This window comes from Ostrea edulis, chromosome 9 (assembly GCF_947568905.1).
Source record: "Ostrea edulis chromosome 9, xbOstEdul1.1, whole genome shotgun sequence".
NCBI classification, from domain to species: Eukaryota; Metazoa; Mollusca; class Bivalvia; order Ostreida; family Ostreidae; genus Ostrea; species Ostrea edulis.
In genome coordinates this window covers 37,097,786-37,121,366 of record NC_079172.1, presented here as the reverse complement: position 1 = coordinate 37,121,366, position 23,581 = coordinate 37,097,786, and the positions used below count along the sequence as shown (strand labels likewise).

Genomic DNA, 23,581 nt, shown 5'->3' with positions numbered 1-23,581 from the left:
AAGAGGGTCCAGGGCATGAAATTCGTCCTGGAGGGGACATAGGGAGTGAAGTCCCCGTTATCTCCTGGATTTTACAGATTTTTGATAGGGCTTGAAATATGTGTCAAATGTAGTCACTTTTCCTATTTTCTGTCATTTTTAATAGTGATATTAATAAAATGACGCAGATTTTAAGGGTTTTTGGAAAGGTGGATCCTGTCTAGTAAAATTATTTCTGTTCCTGTTTTTTAAAACACAGAACAAAATACTCAAATACAAGATGACACCTCACCACAGCACAGAAAAAAATCACAGTCCTTTTGGAATCGGGAGAACTACCACTTAACCTATGCAGACTACAACTTTCTCTAAGGTACTGGGTTAGGGTCTCCTCTGACAAAACAAATCCTGCAAATACATTATTGCAAGCACCTCATACATACGCATACCCTGACACCAAATCCAGCGAAAGGTGGGGGGAGGGTAGAAAAAATGGACCATTTGGCTACCAAATATGGAAATACACAAACACTTATGGGCTACCCGAGCCACCAACCAAACAATTGCTCCATGGACCTCTCCTCCTCCTACAGTTTGCACCAATATCGGCAGTGCAATCAACAACAACAAAAAACCCAACAACACAGTAACCAACTACAGATTAAAGCAATTGCACTGCAACGCATAGACATACACTACCAAGGGTTTCAAAAAATCTACACTGATGGAAGCAAAGAACCCACTACAAGCAAAACGGGTGCAGCCATCTACGACCCCAGCGGTCCCACAGAGGAGGGGTATAGTTGCACGGACAACATCTCTGTCTATTCGGCGGAGATGGTTGCTTTAATTGCTGCACTTAAATACATTCACAATAAGGGATGTCGGAGAACGGTAATTCTCAGTGACTCCCTTAGCGCACTACAAACATTTCAAACTAGTAGGCCAGATCTTCTCAACACCATCCTCACCCTCTTGCATCATTCCACGCAATACAATCAACACATCTTCACATGTCGGCATTCCAGGAAGCGAGGGTGTTGACAACACTGCCAAACAAGCAGACTCTGCTAACCATATTTATCAGCAACATTAACTCTATCGTACCAGCAATATTAAACTTGATCACATATCCACAGGATATACTAACTACATATGTATATCTAAGTGGCACTAATTGCTCTTGGCTCGAACTCCGTATCTTATTTTAGAGATGCCCCAGTTGGGGTAGGAATCGGCCATTTGCATTTGGTTGCATCTTCTCTCACTCTCTGCTTCATCATCCTCTATCATCGAAATGGTTTGTGTGGCGTTGGCACTATGTCAGGTCAGAATTTGCAATTGTCAAATGTCTCATAAATACGCTGCGTCACATCCATACTCAATACACGTCCATACCTACATCACTTACTGACACGCTCAACAGTCGGACACTCTTGAAGTAACACCTCTGCACTATAAATCTACACCACCATCATAAAGACTCATGCGCCATCTAACGTTAATTCCGATAATATTTACATTTACCAGTGTATTTCCTTATATGGCAATACTAATGAAATTGACATTCAATTTCGTATAACATGAAGTCTTCTATGCACGCCACCCAGCGTCAATTTTGTTAAAGACTATTGGTTTTGTTTTGCATCTTTCGTTTTGCAATGTATTCTGTTGGTTTTGCAATGAGTCTGTCAATTATGCCCCCCTTCAAAGAATAGGGGCATATTGTTTTGCACCTGTCGGTTGGTACATGTAAGTCGGTCGGTAGACCACATGTTGTCTACTCAATATCTTGAGAACCATTCACTTGATTGTAATTATATTTCATATGTGGGTTGGTTATTAGTAGAAGAGGACCCCTATTGTTTTTCAGATCAAAAGGCGAAAGGTCAAGGGTTAAAAGTTATAAATCGAGACTACAGTACAATCCACGAGTATTCCCCGAAAAACACGGGGCTCCGTGGACTAAAAATCCATGCTTCACCGTGGGCCTTTGAAGTTGCAATTTCTGCGTCAGCTTTGAATCCGAGAGCCCTCCGCGGAACACGGTGTATCCACGGAGAGTCACGGTTTTTTCACGGACGATAGTTTCATTCATAATATGTGCAGCATATTTTTTATAGCGAGCGGCGCTCGCGTCGCGACGACCTCGCTCCAATGATTACGCAATTGAGTCACGTGGTTTGCTCTTCATCAGCTGAAAAATGATGGGGACTACCCATAATGCCTCCGGAAAAATGTCGCCGTCACTGCGGTATACTTCATTGACAATCCCGTAATTAAAATAATTAGATTGTTTAGAAAGTATAATTAACGTTTTTAAATTCCAGACAAGCTTTCTCATAGCTTCAAACGTTTTGTTTTTGCTTGGTTTGAGAGAAGAAAAAACATTGCAGCTAATATGACGTCACAATTCAGGCCCGTACCGAGGGGGGGGGGGGGGTGCGGGGGGTGCGAACGCACCCCCCCCCCCCCCTGTGAAAACCATTAAGCACTATTAAAGTCGGCTGTGTAAATCATCAAGCACTATTAAAGTCAAATATTTTCTAAAATCCCTAGCTTTTACTTCCACAGTAAGGAATGCAAGGGGAAGATAACGAACAGTGATCAATCTCATAACTCCTACAAGCAATACAACATAGATAGTTGAGCAAACACGGACCCCTGGACATACCAGAGGTGGGATCAGGTGCCTAGGAGGAGTAAGCATCCCCTGTTGACCGGTCACACCCGCCGTGAGCCCCATATCCTGATCAGGTAAACGGAGTTATCCGCAGTCAAAATCAGTGTACCAAGAACGGCTTAACAATCGGTATGAAACACGTCAGACAGCATTTGACCCAATGCGAGGTTGTATTGACGAACTAGATCGTTATAACGACCATAGAATTTGCGAAATGCTGACTTCAATCGAGACTGTTGATATCCCTGTACCATCAACTTGTTTGTCAGTAGCTTACCTCGATTTAAAAACTGACTATACCCAGAACAAGCTCTTGCATATCGAATCAGTTGAGATATATAAACGCCATATGCAGGTGATAATGGAATATTGCTACATAAATGTGGGAAGTTGACGATGGAGAAGCTGAAATCATCCCGTTTGTCATACAGTTGAGTTGTCACGAAATAAATTCAATACATATTGCCTATGCGTAAAGAAATACGGTTAACACAATCGGAACTCCTCGAATGTCTCGCGCACTCGACATATGTCGAGTGCGCGAGACATTCGAGGAGTTCCGATTGACGGTTAACATCGTATCCGGTTTCGGTTTCTTTTTTAAACGAATTGAGTCTTGATCAGTGGTATGTTTTGCAGACATTCTGGGACAAATGCATCGTTTCAAAGATCGATTTGATCTAGCTGAGTTTTAGTGTGACTGCATGCAGTTGTAGTACACAGGTAATATCAATAATGCTTTAAAGTATGTCTTCAGAAGTACGAGTCGGACTCATCACAATTAAACTGCATACAAAATTTAAAAAGAGTAATGCTTTTCGGAAACGTACAAATGTATTGTGTTGTCTGTCATTGCACTAAAACTGAACTTATTATCAATCAGTGAACATCTGACAAATCTAAAAATACCTTGTATGATGCGGGATGCAGCTCATCACAGTTTAGCTGGACATACGTACATATGGAGATCAATAAAACTTTAATTTACGACCCAGGGATCAAATGTTGGAACATAGAAATTAAAAAAAACCTTTCAACCTACCATCTCTTTTTATACGCCCGTCTTAAGACGGGACGTATTATGGTATGGCGTTCATGTCCGTCCGTCTGTCCGTCCGTCTGTTAGCTTTTTCGTGTCCGACCCGTAACTTAAATACTACAAGGCCTAGAATCATCAAACTTTGTCTGTAGATACATCTTGGGTAGAAGGTGTTTCACACATGAAAACCAGGTCACTGTGACTTTTCATTAAGAAGATATCCGTCTGTCCGTCCGTCTGTTAGCTTTTTCGTGTCCGACCCATAACTTAAATACTACAAGGCCTAGAATCATCAAACTTTGTCTGTAGATACATCTTGGGTAGAAGGTGTGTCGCACATTAAAACCAGGTCACTGTGACTTTTCATTAAGAAGATATGGCCATATATGGCAAAAACTTGTCCGGCTCATAACTTGAAAACTATTAGACCTAGAATCACCAAAATTGGTCAACTAATGCATCTTAGGTAGAAGGTGTGTCGCATCCTACTTTAAGGTCACTGTGACATTTAATTAAGGTGATATAAAAAAATGTTTTAATGGGTACAATCTATACTGTTAACAATATGTGACGGGCGTATCATGTGCCGTGGCGGTGCACTTTATTTTTTGCATATAACCATCATAACTGGACACGCAATTTTTTTTTTTTGCCTTAAGAACTTCTAGCAGTGCCCTTTATAAATGCTGTCTGTAATTTATGACTAAAATCTACTTTTATTTTTTGGACTTAGTACTGTGTTGTAGTTTGAAGTTTTGTTCACCTTTCATTACCATTTCTTGAAACAAAGTTTGAATAAAAATGTTAACATGTATACATGTTTTACTTCATATTTTGCATCTTGGCTCTGTGAATGAATTTAAAGAAGTGATCATTGGTACCTGCTAGGGGATATTAAGCAAATAAAAGCAAAACTGAAAGTCCAACTTCATATAATTAATGAATAACTTTCATTAGACAAGAACACGTTATTGACCAGCATTTCCTTACATATGACCAATTTTAGTATGTTTCACCTTTCATATTTATGAGTATTAAATAAGTAAATAAAAAGCAAAAATTGCATCCAGGATAGAGCATTTTTACCCTTATTTTTCTCTATTTCGCTTCTGCTTCTGCTTCGCCCTGGACCCGCTTGGGGGCCTTAAGCGGCCCCCAAACCACTCGCCGTAAATTTATGCACCCCCATTGAAAAAGTCTGGGTACAGGCCTGCAATTTGTAACTGTTTACACCAAGCGCGTTATATTTCCCGCGTTAAATGAAGAGGCGGATAAATGTCGTGTTTCAAGATGTTAATTTAATGGGCTTCGCTCGTCTCAACGGTCACACCGTACAACATATTAATATGTTTAAATCGAAATCTATATTCCATGGACAATTATAAAGGGTCTAAATAAGGTGATTTAAAGTAGAGTAATTCTTTTCTTTCTTTTTTCTTATATCAATTATCGTTGTTATTGTTATAATTTGTTTATTTGATTGAGGGTATCGTATCAATACCGATGTTCGAATGTTCTAAACTACCGAGAAAGACCGATTTTTTGAGATCCAGGCGCATACGTGATACTTAAATTACCTAGAGTACTCGCACTATTGGACGGGAAGTGTGCTGCCTACTGTTATTGTGTTGTTGACGCAGCTAAGCTCTCATGATTACTGATATTTTTACTGTTGGTACAAAAAATCATGTTGATACATGTATGCTGAGAAATGCTGGTATTTACTGATACATCTTAGAAATGCGGCGATTTTTGTGTTTCTCTAATTCTTAAGTATCCATATAGCTGTATCTTGGTCAAGTATAAAATTATTTCAATAAATACACGAGTTACAAATTGTCGGTTCTGTCTAATCTATATATAAATACAAAGCATCCAGAGGAATCCCCAACATTCCAATAGAAAGTAGTTTCGGCCATTTTTTCCCGTTGAATACGATATTCCAATAATTTTTCAACCAATGAAAAACCGTACATGTAAAATTAAATGATGTTATCTTTGGTAGTTCTCGTACTTTTTCGTTTTATTCAGTAATTGGCCTTTTCACGTAGGAAGGCTTTATATGTATCAGAGTTTCAATTTTAGTGTTTTGGTATAGACGTTTTTATAAAACATCATTTAATAATTTCTCTTTGTATCACAATTAATGTCTGTAATCAAATGGTACATACCGAGCGTAACTTTTCAAATAAAAGAAATACAATGTATTAAATCTTATAAATACATTAAATCATTACAAATTACTCAAATCGTGATACTTCAATTTATATTCTTATATACTTAAATCTTTCATGTAACATTTAAATTCATTCATGCAGTTAAAAGATGATAAAAGAAACACAGTATTTTACAATCAAAGGAATATAACAACGTCCTAAGATCTATCTTAAGATTTCTTGAAGTTAAGATAGTTTTGTGAAACGGAACTGTCGTATCTTATGATTGTCATAAGTCAGATCTTAAGGAAGTTAGCTCCTGAGCTTTTGAGCACAACTGCGCAGTATGCTACATCTAAGTATTTACTGGTTCAAAACTGATCCCATTGGTGCAAACATAGTACATATCTATCTATTCCTGAACCCTATCCAGTTGAAAAATTTGGTGTCAATTCAAATTTTGAAAGGGTTTGGGAGGGACTATATTTTGTGGCGGAATGATTCATTAATCAAAATGTTCTGAATCTACATATTACAGTTTCTGTTTCATCCAATGTATCGTCTATTTTTATACTCCTATACGTGTATTTCAGTTTTATGAATTATGACACAGGTAAGTGAGACTTGGAACTAGTTCAAATGTTGTAAATTTATTAACTTGGTTGATATATTTTTCCAAACAGAATACCGATTCTTAAAACAGTTTTAAGTGATTTACTCGAAATTTGGTATAAAAATTCTGTATCTTCGACAAATATTTAAAAAACTGACCTCCAACCCCCACTTTTTAAAGTTCCATTTTAAATTTTAAGACCAGACCTTGAGAATTATGTAAATTTCAGAAATTGACATTACATTACTTCTAATATGTCCTTATAAACTCTCAAGTTTGATATCATGAAGTTTTTCGAATATCAAGTGCAAAAAGGTCATTATTTATTTCCATTACTAGTATTATTATTTTTTTATCAGCAGTGTAAGAAGACATGATTATGTATCTACTTTATGTAATGATTGGTTTGTGTTGTTTATGTTGTGTTGACACCAACAGAGAAATCAAGTTTAATTGAATAAATCTTAAACAACCCCCCCCCCCCCCCCCAAAAAAACACCGTACGGTTGCTCCACGGATGACTGAATGTGGGCGGAGCTTATCCATGGTCAATGTTATTTACCTGGAATTTACCTGGCCAAGAGATCGGTTGTTGTGTATATTTTTATGATATACACAGAAAATTTCTCAGGTTATTACAAATTATGCTTAGTGTCTTGATTTGTGCAAAAAAAAAAAAAAAAAAAAAATTAAAATTTCTACCTACATGCATACCGCATTTCTATTTCCCGTAAACCTTCAAACTTGGTCATATTTATGTATTGCAAATGACAGGTTTAGCCCATTTCTAAACCTTTGCTTTTTAAAACTTCTAATTAAATTGTTATAATTATATCGTATATAAATAATTTCCGAAATTTAATATTACCCGGCGTTTCCAGGCACTTCCTGGTGTCCTGGGAGTTCGCGGTGTCGTGGGTGAAGTAGGTAAAATATCCATGTTTCGAGAGAATGAATAAATCCAAGTAGATCTGTGTACATGTACAACCAAATGAAGAATGGTCAAGATACCCCTCAATATGGGCCGTCTGTAGGGTTTCTGTAGCTGTAGTGTTTGCGTAATGGTGGTATCCCAAACAGAAGCTGACACGAAGTCTCCTCTCTCTCTCTCTCTCTCTCTCTCTCTCTCTCTCTCTCTCTCTCTCGGGTTTCTGTGGACGTAGTGTTTGTGTAACGATGGCATCCCAAACAGAAGCTGACATATAGGTAGTCTACTCCCCCCCCCCTTCTCTCTCTCTCCCTTACTCTCAATCATTGACTAAATGAGTAATTATTGTCATACGTATGCAACACTATTGCCATGCCATATTATTTCATCTATATTATTGCTACAGTTTTACACATTTCTCTCTCTCTCTCTCTCTCTCTCTCTCTCTCTTTATAAACATAAAACCGTGATAAATTATAAATAGCTCAATAACTAACTCTCTCTCTCTCTCTCTCTCTCTCTCTCTCTCTCTCTCTCTCTCTCTCTCTATCTTTATAAATATAAAACCGTGATAAATTATAAATAGAAATATCTCAATAACTCACTCTCTCTCTCTATAAATATAAAGCCGTGATAAATTATAAATAGAAATATCTCAGTAACTCTCTCTCTCTCTCTCTCTCTCTCTCTCTCTCTCTCTCTCTCTAAATATAAAGCCGTGATAAATTATTAATAGAAATATCTCAATAACTTATTTATGCTTTTTTACTGTTGTTTGATTTCTGATTGTGTAATTTATAATCCATGTGGTATTTCAAACAGAAGCATTTTTTAAACTACTGTAACAGTTTTACGCATGGGCAATATACATGTAGCCATTATACATGTTGATGTGCTGCGCCAATAAAGAATTGTTCATGTTTTTATAAATATAAAGCCACAATAAATCATTAATAGAAAATATTCCAATAACTTATTTTTGTTTGTTTTTTTGTTTTTTATTATTATTATTGTTTGATTTCTGATTGTTTAATCTATAATACATGTATAAAGATGGAGAGAGAAAATACGATGATAAATTGCATTGTATAGGGGACGTTAGAAATTAAAATATTCTAGGTGCGAGTCAATGCTATCAAAACTCAGGTATACCGGGGCTTTCCTCGAGATCTGAAGACTGCCGGTCATCTTTAGCCATGATTGTTACCAAAACATCTTTCTCAGGTAGCTGTAGACCATGGTCTCTGCAAACGTCAATCAACCTACATGTAAGCTCTATTGTTAAAAGTTTGATTGACCGGCGGCTTATCATTGATCATGACACAGGTAAAATTTGGGGGCGTTAACTTAAAGTTGGGTCTTTAAGTGCAAAAAGGTCATGTTTAGAACACTGTAGCTCAATATACAAGCGTTGCGAGCCCAGTTTTTCTTTTTAATTTCCTAATTCTCCTTCAGTATGGAAATCAAAAATATACTTCCTAAAAAATTGACATTACTCCAAATCTCAGGTGCGAATCTCTTTAAGTTACTTTTATGATCTGTCTATCTTAAGATAGTTTTGTGAAACCCAGCCCAGGGGTACAGAAATTAAGAGAAAAGAAGAAGAGGAAATGAGGAAAATGTTCTCTAACATTAGCGTTTTTATCGACGTTCTGGCAATTTCTGACATTAGTGTTTTATTGACGTTCTGGCAATTTCTGACATTAGTGCTTTATTGACCTTCTGATGTTCTCTGACATTAGTGTTTTATTGACGTTCTGATGATCTCTGACATTAGTGTTTTATTGACGTTCTGATGGTCTCTGATATTAGTGTTTTTATTGACGTTCTGATGATCTCTGACATTAGTGTTTTATTGACTTTCTTTTAAAATTTCTGACATTAGTGTTTTATTGACGTTCTGGAGATTTCTGACATTAGTGTTTTATTGACGTTCTGATGATCTCTGATATTAGTGTTTTTATTGACGTTCTGATGATCTCTGACATTAGTGTTTTTATTGACTTTCTTTTAAAATTTCTGACATTAGTGTTTTATTGACGTTCTGGAGATTTCTGACATTAGTGTTTTATTGACGTTCTGATGATCTCTGACATTAGTGTTTTATTGACGTTCTGATGGTCTCTGACATTAGTGTTTTATTGACGTTCTGATGGTCTCTGATATTAGTGCTTTATTAACGTTCTGATGATCTCTGACATTAGTGTTTTTATTGACTTTCTTTTAAAATTTCTGACATTAGTGTTTTATTGACGTTCTGGAGATTTCTGACATTAGTGTTTTATTGACGTTCTGATGATCTCTGACATTAGTGTTTTATTGACGTTCTGATGGTATCTGACATTAGTGTTTTATTGACGTTCTGATAATCTCTGATATTAGTGTTTTATTGACGTTCTGATGATCTCTGACATTAGTGTTTTTATTGACTTTCTTTTAAAATTTCTGACATTAGTGTTTTATTGACGTTCTGGAGATTTCTGACATTAGTGTTTTATTGACGTTCTGATGATCTCTGACATTAGTGTTTTATTGACGTTCTGATGGTCTCTGACATTAGTGTTTTATTGACGTTCTGATGGTCTCTGATATTAGTGCTTTATTGACGTTCTGATAATCTCTGACATTAGTGTTTTATTAACGTTCTGATGATTTCTGACATTAGTGTTTTATTGACGTTCTGATGATCTCTGACATTAGTGTTTTATTGACGTTCTGATAATCTCTGACATTAGTGTTTTATTGACGTTCTGATGATTTCTGACATTAGTGTTTTATTGACGTTCTGATGATCTCTGACAGTAGTGTTTTATTGACGTTCTGATAATCTCTGACATTAGTGTTTTATTGACGTTCTGATAATATCTGGCATTGGTGTTTTATTGACGTTCTGATAATCTCTGACATTAGTGTTTTATTGACGTTCTTTTAAAATTTCTGACATTAGCGTTTGTATTGACGTTCTGGCGATTTCTGACATTAGTGTTTTTATTGACGTTTTGAAACAAACGTGAATGCTTTTATGAATGTTTTGATGCTCTCAAAAATCAATATTTTTATGGATGTTTTGATGCTCTCAATTATCAATGCCTTTATCGGACATTAGTGTTTTATGAACGTTCAGATGTTCTCGGACAATCGTGTTTTTATAGACGTTCTGCTCTTCGCAGGTATTACTGATGAGTGTCATATTAATATAATGACTAGGGCTTTTTCCCCAGAAACCTATTATTGTGGAAGGAATCTGCAGATTTACCAACAGTGCTCTCTAGATTAAGGGTTACTTCCCTTACCTCAGGGCCATTCTTACAGACATTTCGACATACATGCCCTAACTTGGATGTACTCATCCCCTAATGTGTGATGCATTGGAAGGTTTATCCCACATGTCTCAGGAATACAGCGTTGGTCGACAGTGCCCTCATCTAGTAAGCAGCCATGCTTTAGAGCGAATTTTATTTTTGACACCACTGTTTGATGCTTTAGAGCTATATTCTCAGCAAAGCAGTGCACCGTCTGTGTTGCCAGCTGAATTAAGGGCCACCACTTTCATGTGGGACCACGCCTCTCCTCAGTAGCCAGGTCAGTCTTCCATGACTTCCTGGTTGTCTCTGCCCTGTGAGGGAGGAGCAGTCATGTCGAGGTTCAACAGTCTATGGGAGTCCTTGTTAGCATTAAGAAAATCGGAGAGGTAGTCGAATTGCCATATAACATGAAATCCATTTAACCGCATGCTAGCCGTAGGAGAATTTTCTCTCTCTCTCTCTCTCTCTCTCTCTCTCTCTCTCTCTCTGTGTGTGTGTGTGTGTTTTAAAGTTTTGTCCCTTACCATCCGAGCTACTTCTGGAGAGAGTAGGCTGTACTTACTTACTTAGGCCTGTCGTTCCGTGAGGAACATAAGCCATCGACGACAGTCCTCCAACGTCCACGATTCTGGGCTGCTTTTGCGGCGTCGTGCCAGGTCATGTCCTGCGCTTTCAGTTCTGCCTCTGAGTCACGCCTCCAGGTGTTTCTTGGAAGTCCCCCTTTCTCTTGCCCTGCGGGTTCCAGGTCAGGGCCTGGCTTGTGGTGCTGGGAGGTGGCTTCCTTAGGCTGTACGGAATATGTTAACTTCTCAATCTTAACCTTCTTATTATGAGATAATATTGGAGTTTAAATCTACTTGTATTTCCTTTCTAGAATTTAAGCATTTTAAAATAGTTTGCTTTGTAAAAAATCAGCTTTTTTATAACTAGCTGACGCATGCACAGTCCTATGAAATGCTACAGCGACTGTACTTTAATGATGTATACCAAAATGGTTGCCAATCTCTATTCGTTTATTTTGATGTCCTGAATATTTTGCCAGTTTTCTCAAAAAAGAGTAGTTTGAAATCTTGGCGTTTTAATTTTGGTGCATTTTCATAGCCTGCCAAAAAAACCAACTTTTCCAGCCCGCGAAAATTACCCGATAAATGGGTATAGGAATATTTGTAAACAAAGCATGCTGAGTCATTAGAGTCCTTGTCTTTTCTCTGAGCTTTACTATTAAATGATCGATTTCTTGTACACAGCAGCAGGAGTATTTTGAACGATAAGAACCACGTAATTTACCGTTCGTCATCTTCTAAAAGTTTGTTAAATTAAAACTATTGAAGTCAGCCCTCTCAGCATTTCTCTTCGATTTGGAGTCAGATGTAGACGCTGAGTAGAATTTATTCTTATGTATGTCATAATACAATAATAAGCAAAGACACGTAAGTTTTACTACATTTTATTTATTACAGTCAAACTTCAGATTTGAATATGAAAAATTGCAGTTCCAAGAGTTTTTCACTTCATGTGTCGTGAAGATATTGTTTCCTTAAAGGCATCACATCCGTGATTATCCAATCTATTGCTGCTCAATGTTACATGTACTAAATGCTTTTTCCCTTTTCACGTTGTTCTCTTGTACAACGATTGTTGTACACAGCGTACTTTTTAGGGACTCTAGGTATAATTTATAGAAATATCATTTTGAATGTTTCATAGATATGTCATTTTGTATAATTTGTAGACTTTTTTGTATAATTGCAGAAATATTATTTTGTATAATTAAAAAAATATTTTGTATGATTTGTAGAAATTATAGTTTAGATGATTTGTAGAAATATTATTTTGTATAATTTGTAGATATATTATCAAAGGAACTAATTTCCTGTTGTTATTAGAGACGATTCTTTGATGCACGCATGCTGCTTCCGTGCACGTGGCAAATATGTGGGATTTAGTACAGCTTTAGTTTTCAGATGAGGGTAGCGATAAAATGTAATCCATTGTGCCCTTTTTCCGGTACTGGCAGACGAAAAAAGTAACATGCATTTCCAACTTAATTATTTTTCATTGCTTTAATGAACTGAGTTTTATTGACGTGTTTTCCTATACAGTTATATAAAGGGAGAAAATACCGATGTGATACCAATTTTCTTTTGTGCCCATCTTCTCAATTCTTTCCTTTTTCATACTCACATAATGACTACTAAAACAAGGGAGTTTGTAACAAAAAGTGTTTATTGATTAAGTAATGTAGACACAATACACAATGTGAAATTTCAAACATAGTAACACTATCTAAGTATATACGAAAAACTTGTTTTTAAAATGTCCTGTGTAGCAAGAAAATCTAGGTATCTACAAACAACTTGTTTAATGTCCTATGTAGCAAGAAAATGACATAATATATACACATTCCTATTTTGCACGGATCCAGGATTATTTTGCAAGGAGGGGGCCTGAACGTTTGGCAAGAAATAAAAACCAACTTCCCTCTTTAAAAAACAACAAAATCAACCCAAACTGAAAATGTTAAATCGTGGGGTGGAAATGGGGTGCTCTTTCTCTACCTTCTATTAATGGGGAGGGGGTGGTGAATAAAACTTTGCATGGTATATGCATTTGCATGTAAAAGTAACCGAAGAAGTTTATGTTAAAAAGGGGGCCAGGGGGCTCCTTTCACTACCTACATGGTTTAATCTAAGAGCAAATAGATTTAATTCAATAATCTTGGGATTTCCTTGCCTGATTTCGTTTTGGTCAATCTCTAATTATGAAATAACTGATCACAGTCCTAACTCTACCAAAACCATTTACTTCCTGAAAATACACATGTCATACCGTTTGTCAGTGGTTTGCATCAGACACGTAGAACCGATGGGTGGACATGAACCCCCTTAATTGACAATGTTGATGTTATTCTTGTATCTAAAGTTATTAGTTATTCACACATGAAAAGTAAGATATATTAGCTGATTAACCACACCCCCAACTCTTAAGGTAACATTGAATGGTAAGAATGTAAGCTTGACCTGATGAATGAAACCATGGACCGAGGGGCCGAAACGCCTCCCTCTATGATTTAGTGTTTTGAAAATTGGGTAAAGGAATATATTGTAGGATTTTTATTTGATTTGCTTGTTAAAAACTTTAGACAATTGTGAAGTGACCCACCTTTGTAAAAATAATGCTATGAATCTGTATCTTGTTGAGAAGAATCTTAACATATAGTTAAACACGGAGATGAATTGTTTACATCAATCACCGGCAAATATGTCATTTGTAAATAAAAGAAGGCTATCAAACGTTTCATTCGAATATACATTCCTTGCACGTGATTATTTCATGATAAGTTTATGATTTCATACTGATCTCGTTATTTAGCGCACGGAGATGAAAACTCTTTCCTTTCTCATAATTTTGTAAATTCCGGGTGTGTGTGACCCCCCCCCCCCCCCTCCTCTAGATCCACGGGTGCTATATAGATGTACATGTACTTGATACATATAGGTGATTTTAACATTAAACACATCTCGAATATGTATACATATATTTTACTTTTATTAGCACCATGCACAACTCTTTGAATTTATTTAAAATCCGTAAGTATAGTCATTTGTAGTTATTCTTACCGATTAACATTTAAATTTTTTTAAATAACGCATAGGCAAACATACTTTTGTATATACACTACAGGTTTTACATACTTTTGTATATACACTACAGGTTTTAACATAGAAATATCTTCATATACTTCCTCACGCTATATCACACTACTGGGTTATCAAAGTTTAATATCATATCCTTCACTTAAACAGAAAACATAAACAAGGACATACAAAAGAGGATTTTCCAATCAATATATATTATGTGATATAATTCAACAATAGGTCCATGGACCATATCGCTCATCTGCTAAGCAGTCCAAAACTCTACCACGATATTTAGCTATTAATTTTTGTATCATTGTCCAGGCAAACGGAGCCATAATTTGAGAAATTGGTGCAAAGAAGTGAAAATTAATTGATACTCTTCACAATGTAGGGCGTTTTCGTTTACAAACAAATATTGCCCATTTGTTTTTCTATAATATAACATGAAATGGATAGATCTATTGTGAACCCCACTTGGATCCAAAGGGCAACAATCTGATTTAAAGCGAATGCTCTTTTCAAATAGATTAATAGAAAAGCTATCTTTGTAAACGTTGCGTCTCAATCGTGACCCCTTCCTGGACAATATGGTTAATGTTGAAACACAATTGACAAAACACCCCATAGAGATGTTTCCACATTTAATTCATTCCATGCTATTGTGTACAGAAACTTAAGTCTAAATGATATCAAGTTTCCCCATTGTGTCCCCTTTTTGGATTCCGGAAATTATTGCTGGTACATGTATCAACACGATTCTACCAAATATAAGAAAGGCTAAGCAAACGTTTTGATAATACCAGAACAATTATTCTAGAAAACGACAGTTAAAAGAAACCACAGTATCATTATTTGTTTCCCTTTACAATGTGGGATGACCTTCAATTTTTTTCCAGTAAAATCATTCATGGATTCTGGAAAAGAACATGTTTAACGGACCTCGCAATGCCGTTGCTATAATGTTCCTATTATCTGGGATAGAGATGTTGCCCTTCAACTGGAATTAGTTTACCCAAGGATATGTTGTGCCAAGTTTGGTTGAATTGAATAAATGGTTCTATATAAAAAGGTATTCATAATACATCACTATATTCTTACTATTTCTGAAATATCTTTCTCTTGAAAAAACTTGAATTCCACGGATAGTGCTAAGTCTGATTAAAATTTGCTCAGTAGTTCTGGAGAAGATTTTGAATATTTTCATATTATATTCATATGAAGAATTTAGAATCTCTCCTCCTATCCATTATTGATGACGGGTAATGATTTGAAGGAAGCTCACGCGATATAAAAACGTTTTGTTGTAAATATTGACTTTTCTGTTGCCGGGGATCTTTCGAAGATTACTTCGGGGTCCTTAGAAGATGATTTCAGACACATCAAATATTCATAAAAAATAATTTCATTTGGGCAGGTGTCCGACTTTTAGGTTGAAGCAAAAAAAGTTTCTTTTACCCTTAAAGTACTTTATATCCAGTGGCTCATTGAATCTTGAAAAAAGATTTTGAAGATATCACCTCTTTTCGAAAAATTTCAATGTTTTACTGGTATTTGAAGAACTGTATTCATCTTTACATTATTGGTCCGAGGGTCATGATTTGAAGAAACTTGAACCTAACTATGTAACAAAATTTTACAATATATATATTGGCATTTTTGATGAATTGCCGTTGACAAAGTTTTTAAGACATCCACCTAATGTACATTAAAAATCACCCAGCTGACCATCTCTCATTGCAAGAGAACATGATATTTCATTTGACCAAACATGAATCCCCCTCTATTAAGCGATATTTTGTATCAAGTTTAATCGAAATTGGCGAAGTGGTTTTAAGGACGAAGATGAAAACGTGAAAACTTTACGTCAACGATAACAGACAAAGGGACAAATTTCAATCAGGAAAGCTCACCCGAGCTCTCAGTTCAGGTGAGCTAATATAAAATCATGTATACATAAAACAACACAAGAAAGGAGATAAAAATAGCACTTATTGCATTATATAAAACATTTATTTTTATTTGATATGTTTCAAAATGATAAAGTATAAACTAGGATAGCAGTTTGCGTCAATATCAAGTAAAACATTGTTACATTTGTTAATGATGATTGGTTTTGTGGTGTTGTACGTCGGGTTGACGATATTGTAATCATATTTCGGCTGTAAAATTAAAAATGTACACCAGTATGTGAGTTTTCCACTCTCTGTGACCGACCACTTCAAATATATTCTTGTATTGAACATTGGATATCGTAGGAGTATACGGTAGAAAATCACACACTAAACATTGGTAACCGGACAGTCGTAGATTATGTGCAGCGGAAAGTTACTAAGTCAAGGTTTAAAACTATGCTCTTAACTCGAGAGTTTTGTGAGCTTGCCTGTAGTTTAGGTAGACGGTTTGTCATCAGTTGATCACTGATTCTTTGACTAGGACAGGAAGTGGTTTTTCTTCTGACATTGAAGTCCGGTTCACCGCCTGATATCTGACGCGCATTTCCAATATTCTGATTTATTTCTTGACATATGGTTCGTGATAAGCATTTTGGAGACGGTATATCAGCATGCATCGCAAACTGTTAAACGTCATGGTTCCATAACTCGATCCTGGAGACACTGTAGATATCAAAGAGAGTCCGCTGTAAAGGACAAGCAGAATTCTTAGTTATGCACGTTAAAGGATAAGCAGGCTACACTGTAGTAAGATAAAACAGAATACGCTGTACAGGATAAACAGGATACAATGAAAAGGAAAACCAGACCACGCTGTAAAAGTCACATAGGCTTCATTGTAATTAGATAGGCTACACTGTAAGGGAAAAAGACAATGCTGTAAAAAACAAACTACACCACTACCCTGTAAACATCGGACATGCTTCAATGTAGAGAACAAACAAACTACGCTGTAAAGGACAAAACAGGCTAGAGTGTAAAGGACAAAACAGGCTAGACTGTAAAGGACAAAACAGGCTAGATTATAAAGGACAAAACAGGCTAGACTGTAAAGGACAAAACAGGCTAGACTGTAAAGGACAAAACAGGCTAGACTGTAAAAGACAAAACAGGCTAGACTGTAATGGACAAAACAGGCTAGAGTGTAAAAGACAAAACAGGCTAGAGTGTAAAGGACAAAACAGGCTAGACTGTAAAGGACTAAACAGGCTAGAGTATAAAGGACAAAACAGGCTACATCGTAAATGTTAGTTGACCTGTTTTTATATTCTTCTGAAGTAGAATTTATTTAAAAACTTCCTCGTGAGAAGAAAAACTCTCTTGCTGTGGCCTTCAATTCGACATTTAGATATATCGACGATGTATTATTTATTAACAATGATAGTTTTCATTCATATGTCGATTCAATATATCCCAGTGAACTCGAATAAAGGACACCGCAGAGTCGCCCACTTCCGCCTCATACTTAGATTTCATTGAAAGTTGATATTAACGACAAACTAACAACTCAACTTTATGACAAAAGGGATGATTTCAACTTCTCTATCGTCAACTTCCCATATTTATGTAGCAATATTTCATTATCACCTACATTTGGTTTTTACATCTAGGAGCACAATTCTTGCCAATGGAAATTCCAACAAAATGTTTGAAGACCTGATCACCAAAGACAACGAAGATAATGTAATCGAGGAACTCTAGCATATCTTTTATTTCAACTTCAGAGTACTTGTGCATGGAATCAGAGTCTAAATTTTTTTTTATGGATGACTGATCACTAGATATGAATATTTTCGTTTTCCATTTTTGTTGAAGAAGCAACTGTTTATGATATCAAAGAGTAAAAGTGTTGAAAGATCATACGTTTTGATATTATTGATTGGAGAAAGTTATGCGATTTCAAGTTTATTAAAAATTTTTTAGAAATTTTAGAATTTACATTTGATTTACACCACTTCTGGCATTTGTAGTCGCACAGTAAATTTGAAGTAATTGGCAAAACAGGTTAAATTTGTAAAAAAAAAAGAAAAACCAAAAAAAAAAACCAAACCAAAGATACTACACTGTAAAGGGTAAAGAGAATGTCTATTAAAGGTCAAACAGATAACACAGTGAATGTCAAACAGACAACACAGTGAATGTCAAACAGACTACACAGTGAATGTCAAACAGACAACACAGTGAATGTCAAATAGACTACACAGTGAATGTCAAATAGACAACACAGTGAATGTCAAACAGATAACACAGTGAATGTCAAACAAACAACACAGTAAATGTCAAATAGACAACACAGTGAATGTCAAACAGATAACACAGTGAATGTCAAACAAACTACACAGTGAATGTCAAACAGACAACACAGTGAATGTCAAAAAGACAACACAGTGAATGTCAAATAGACAACACAGTGAATGTCAAACAGATAACACAGTGAATGTCAAACAAACTACACAGTGAATGTCAAACAAACTACACAGTGAATATCAAACAGACAACACAGTGAATATCAAACAAACCACACAGTGAATGTCAAATAGACAACACAGTGAATGTCAAACAATCTACACAGTGAATGTCAAATAAACTACACAGTGAATGTCAAATAGACAACACAGTGAATGTCAAACAATCTACATAGTGAATGTCAAACAAACTACACAGTGAATGTCAAATAGACAACACAGTGAATGTCAAACAGATAACAAAGTGAATGTCAATCAGACAACACAGTGAATGTCAAACAGATAACACAGTGAATGTCAAACAGACTACACAGTGAATGTCAAACAGACAACACAGTGAATGTCAAATAGACAACACAGTGAATGTCAAACAGACTACACAGTGAATGTCAAACAATCTACACAGTGAATGTCAAATAGACAACACAGTGAATGTCAAACAGAGTACACAGTGAATGTCAAACAGACAACACAGTGAATGACAAACAGACAACACAGTGAATGTCAAACAGACAACACAGTGAATGTCAAACAGACAACACAGTGAATGTCAAACAAAGTACACAGTAAATGTCAAACAGACAACACAGTGAATATCAAACAGACTACACAGTGAATGTCAAACAGAATACACAGTGAATGTCAAACAGACTACAAAGTGAATGTCAAACAGACAACACAGTGAATGTCATACAAAGTACACAGTGAATGTCAAACAGACAACACAGTGAATGTCAAACAAACTACACAGTGAATGTCAAACAGACTACACAGTGAATGTCAAACAGACAACACGGTGAATGTCAAACAGACTACACAGTGAATGTCAAACAGACTACACAGTGAATGTCAATTAGACAACACAGTGAATGTTAAACAGACAACACAGTGAATGTCAAACAGACTACGCAGTGAATGTCAAACAGACTACACAGTGAATGTCAAACAGACAACACAGTGAATGTTAAACAGACAACACAGTGAATGTCAAACAGACTACACAGTGAATGTCAAACAGACTACACAGTGAATGTCAAACACACTACACAGTGAATGTCAAACAGACAACACAGTGAATGTCAAACACACTACACAGTGAGTGTCAAACAGACAACACAGTGAGTGTCAAACAGACAACGCAGTGAGTGTCAAACAGACAACACAGTGAATGTCAAACACACTACACAGTGAGTGTCAAACAGACAACACAGTGAGTGTCAAACAGACAACACAGTGAATGTCAAACACACTACACAGTGAGTGTCAAACAGACTACACAGTGAGTGTCAAACAGACAACACAGTGAGTGTCAAACAGACAACACAGTGAATGTCAAACAGACAACACAGTGAATGTCAAACACACTACACAGTGAATGTCAAACAAACTACACAATGAATGTCAAACAAACTACACTGTAATGGAGAAGCAATCTAAACTGGAAAGAACAAACTAACTCTGCCTATACTATAAGAACCACTGCAGCGAAGAAGCAATTTTAAGGAACAACCAGAGTAAATCAGTCTCCGCTGCAAAAGATGAAGAGCTACAATGTAAAGGACAAACAAGAAGAAGCTGCACAGAACATACTAGTATGTAAGGAACAAGCTACACTGTAAACCATAAACAAGAATACACTATAGAACATACTAATCTGTAAGAAACAGGCTACACTGTAAAGGACAAACATGAATACACTGTACAGAACATACTAGTATGTAAGGAACAAGCTACACTGTAAACCATAAACAGGAATACGCTGTAAAGAACATACTAGTTTGTAAGGAACAGGCTACACTGTAAAGCATAAACAAGAAAATGCTGTATAGAACATACTAGTTTGTAAGGAACAGGCTACACTGTAAAGCACTAGTAAGCTACATTTTAAAGGACAAACATACTATATTGTAAAGATTAGTGAAAAAAATAATGTGATACAATAAAATCGTTTGAATTATAAGTTCTAATCTTTATGGAGAGATTATGCTCGTACACTATCGACGTATTTCAATTTGTCGGGAGACTCCTTCATATATGTATGGTTAACAATACCGGTATTCCCTTATGTGGTGTCAATTGTTAGTTTGTAAAATACTTTTAGAATGTCAATATATGATCTGTTGTGAGAGGTGAACTGAGAATATATACCATAAATGTCTGTGTCTTCTAATGTCGCTTCATGTTGACTATAATCAGTTCGCCACCAGCATTGAAGGTGCTGCATAGACCACCACATGATCCGAGGGACGAGGGCTGAACTGGTACCATGATATGTTTACACGTGAGTGCTGTTAAATGGGGAAAATTAGTAAAATTTGAAAATTTTAATTTTAATTTACCTTACGTATTTCAACGTCAACAAATGAGATAAACTAGAAAAGGTAAAACTCACTTCGTCATATGGGAAAAGTATCAGCTGACACGAGTACACGTTCTGGTCGTTATGGAAAACCTCCATCACCGACAACAGTATGATAAAAGGGACACAGCTGGTTCAATTTTAGAAATTTAAATTTCACTTTCATTCGCTTATGACTTCGTTTAAACTGAAATTAAGACACAAGGCAATTTCCAATGAGAGTTAAAGAGCATACACAAGCTGATTTACTTTTAATCATGAGAATGTTCCTTTTGCGCATTATAAATTGATCATTACATATCTCAGACATCTCAGGAAAACTGGCGGAAATACATCATCACAAAAATGAATGATTCTCGGTAATGATGTTTCTAAACATATATATATATAGGCGAAAAGCGAATGCTTTCTTGTAAAGAAAATATTGTAAGATGCAAATATTTTCAGCAACACGAAAATGAGGAAAACTGAAGCAAAAATTGAATTACAAACATTATTGATTGAATTCTGCTCCTCAATTCAGGTGCCCTTTACAAACATCCGAAGGGGCTGCCTCTTACGGATATACAACAGTGGTGCATTTAGCATAATCCTTTTGTCATCCGGGCCCACAGATGGATTGATGGCAACTTTGAATCAACGGATACTATAAGAAAGAATTCTGAAAGGTAATTAAGTATGGATAGATATAAAACCTTCTTTACCCATGAAGGCTTGGGAAAAGTATCTGTTATTCCGGTTTCTGAAGTGTTAATCGGATGATAGTCAACCTCTCGCCCGGGTGAGGCACCAGTCCATCACAGACTGACCTCACCGTCCTCCCAGCAGAAGTCGATACCAATTGATTCGTGAAATGACTAAAAAGGCTTGTCCAAGTCCAGCAAGCGGAGAACCATTGGCTGATATTGCTCCTTCTGTGACTAGTAAAACATTATATGTAATCAAAAACATGTGAGCAGCATGGGAGAAAGTTTTACTGAAATCAATCACAAATATTCCATGGGAATCTTGAATGAACTGACAAACGTTTTATGTAAACATTAAAGCACAGACCTTATACACTGTGCATCTATGTAATGAGTGTCTTTTTCTTTCTCGGAACCGATTCCATCTTCCTTTTTTTCAATTTCATAATTGGTCAAAGTACAGTATTATAGACAATAATTGAATACATACTTACCTCAATCAACGGTTGTGATGTGTAACACGTGTGGTACCAGTTCAGTAGACAACAAATACAACTCGTCGATCCTTCCTTTTTTCACCAGACACAAAATTACGCGCACGCACAATCAAAAAATACCTTGTACATAAACATTCATTATACTATTGTTAGAAATTTTCTTTCTGTCGCATTTGTTCAAGGTACTTACACAACCCTATTTATTTGAGAGATTACTTTTATATTTTTAGATTTCTTCCTTATTTGTTCGATGGAGTCTGCCTGATTTGCCAGACGGATACTTGTACGAATTTCACCTGATTGCGTACTTTCTATTTTTAGACGGATTCTTTTGATTTGGTGAATATATTTCACCTAATTTCCTAAATGCATTCCGTCATATTTGATAGACGGAAATGAAAATGATGAAATAGATGGGATGTAGCTATTATGTTAAATACTGATGAAAATGTGCCGCTTCTGTGAATACTTTACCAAGGTCTCGAGCAGTAGTACTGGACTCTGTCGCGGGATCTGTGGCGATAGTCAGGGAGTCTGTAGCGGGTTCTGTGGCGGTAGTCAGGGAGTCTGTAGCGGGATCTGTGGCGGTAGTCATGATGGTGGAGTCTGAATTTGTAGTACCTAGATAGATCAATTGTTTATACATGTACACAAAATGTGTTCTTTATTTCTTTGTAACATATTAAATAAAAAACGACGGTTGAACCGTGCTGACTTTTCATTTCCTGTGTCGTAGTGCCAATTACAGTCAGTTGTCACTCATAAAAGGTGACGATAACGAACAGTAATCAATCTCAAAACTCCTATAAGGGATACAAAATAAATATTTGGGTAAACACAGACCCCTGGACATCCCATGTATTCCTTTGATATTTCAGAAAATACATATTGTTTTTGCCAATTATACCTCGTCAATTTTTCCTCATTGTTTTTATTACATTCATACTTCATACAGAAGGCCTAAAGACAAGCTCTGATCACTCCTGCGCGAGATTCTCGACGATTAGAAGTGAGACCCGTGGGTCGTTTGGATATGACATTAAAACGGAGGACCCATCTCACGGCAGGCGTTCGCACGTTCAAGAACCTTCACTGATACGACCCTCCGTGCTAAACAAAGGTCTAAAATATGTAATACTTCACCTACAACTGATGATGTCTAAATATGTAATACTTCACCTACAACTGATGATATCTAAATATGTAATACTTCACCTACAACTGATGACGTCTAAATATGTAATACATCACCTACAACTGATGATGTCTAAATATGTA

The 23,581-nt window shown here is 36.2% G+C and overlaps 1 protein-coding gene and 1 long non-coding RNA gene across 51 annotated transcripts in view; one reads left to right on the top strand and one right to left on the bottom strand.

Annotated features, from left to right (window-relative positions):
- LOC125659436 (leucine-rich repeat-containing protein 15-like) overlaps positions 1-23,581 on the bottom strand; it is a 615,079-nt gene that overhangs the window by 180,015 nt on the left and 411,483 nt on the right. For 5 of the 50 annotated variants that reach the window (XM_056149062.1, XM_056149075.1, XM_056149052.1 and 2 more), the window contains one exon: positions 22,778-22,924. The exons of 38 other annotated variants lie outside the window; for them this stretch is intronic. In XM_056149062.1, coding sequence (XP_056005037.1) covers positions 22,778-22,924 — 147 coding nt within the window. Of the gene's footprint in view, positions 1-16,335; positions 16,983-20,909; positions 21,050-21,153; positions 21,308-21,608; positions 21,767-21,824; positions 22,925-23,581 lie in introns of those variants that run through there. 7 more of the 50 variants (XM_056149077.1, XM_056149086.1, XM_056149078.1 and 4 more) reach the window with 6 other exon arrangements.
- On the top strand, positions 1,190-22,671 carry LOC130050122 (uncharacterized). The gene is made up of 4 exons (XR_008798525.1): positions 1,190-1,306; positions 20,958-21,042; positions 21,644-21,788; positions 22,534-22,671. It is a non-coding gene; the product is annotated as an uncharacterized LOC130050122 (long non-coding RNA).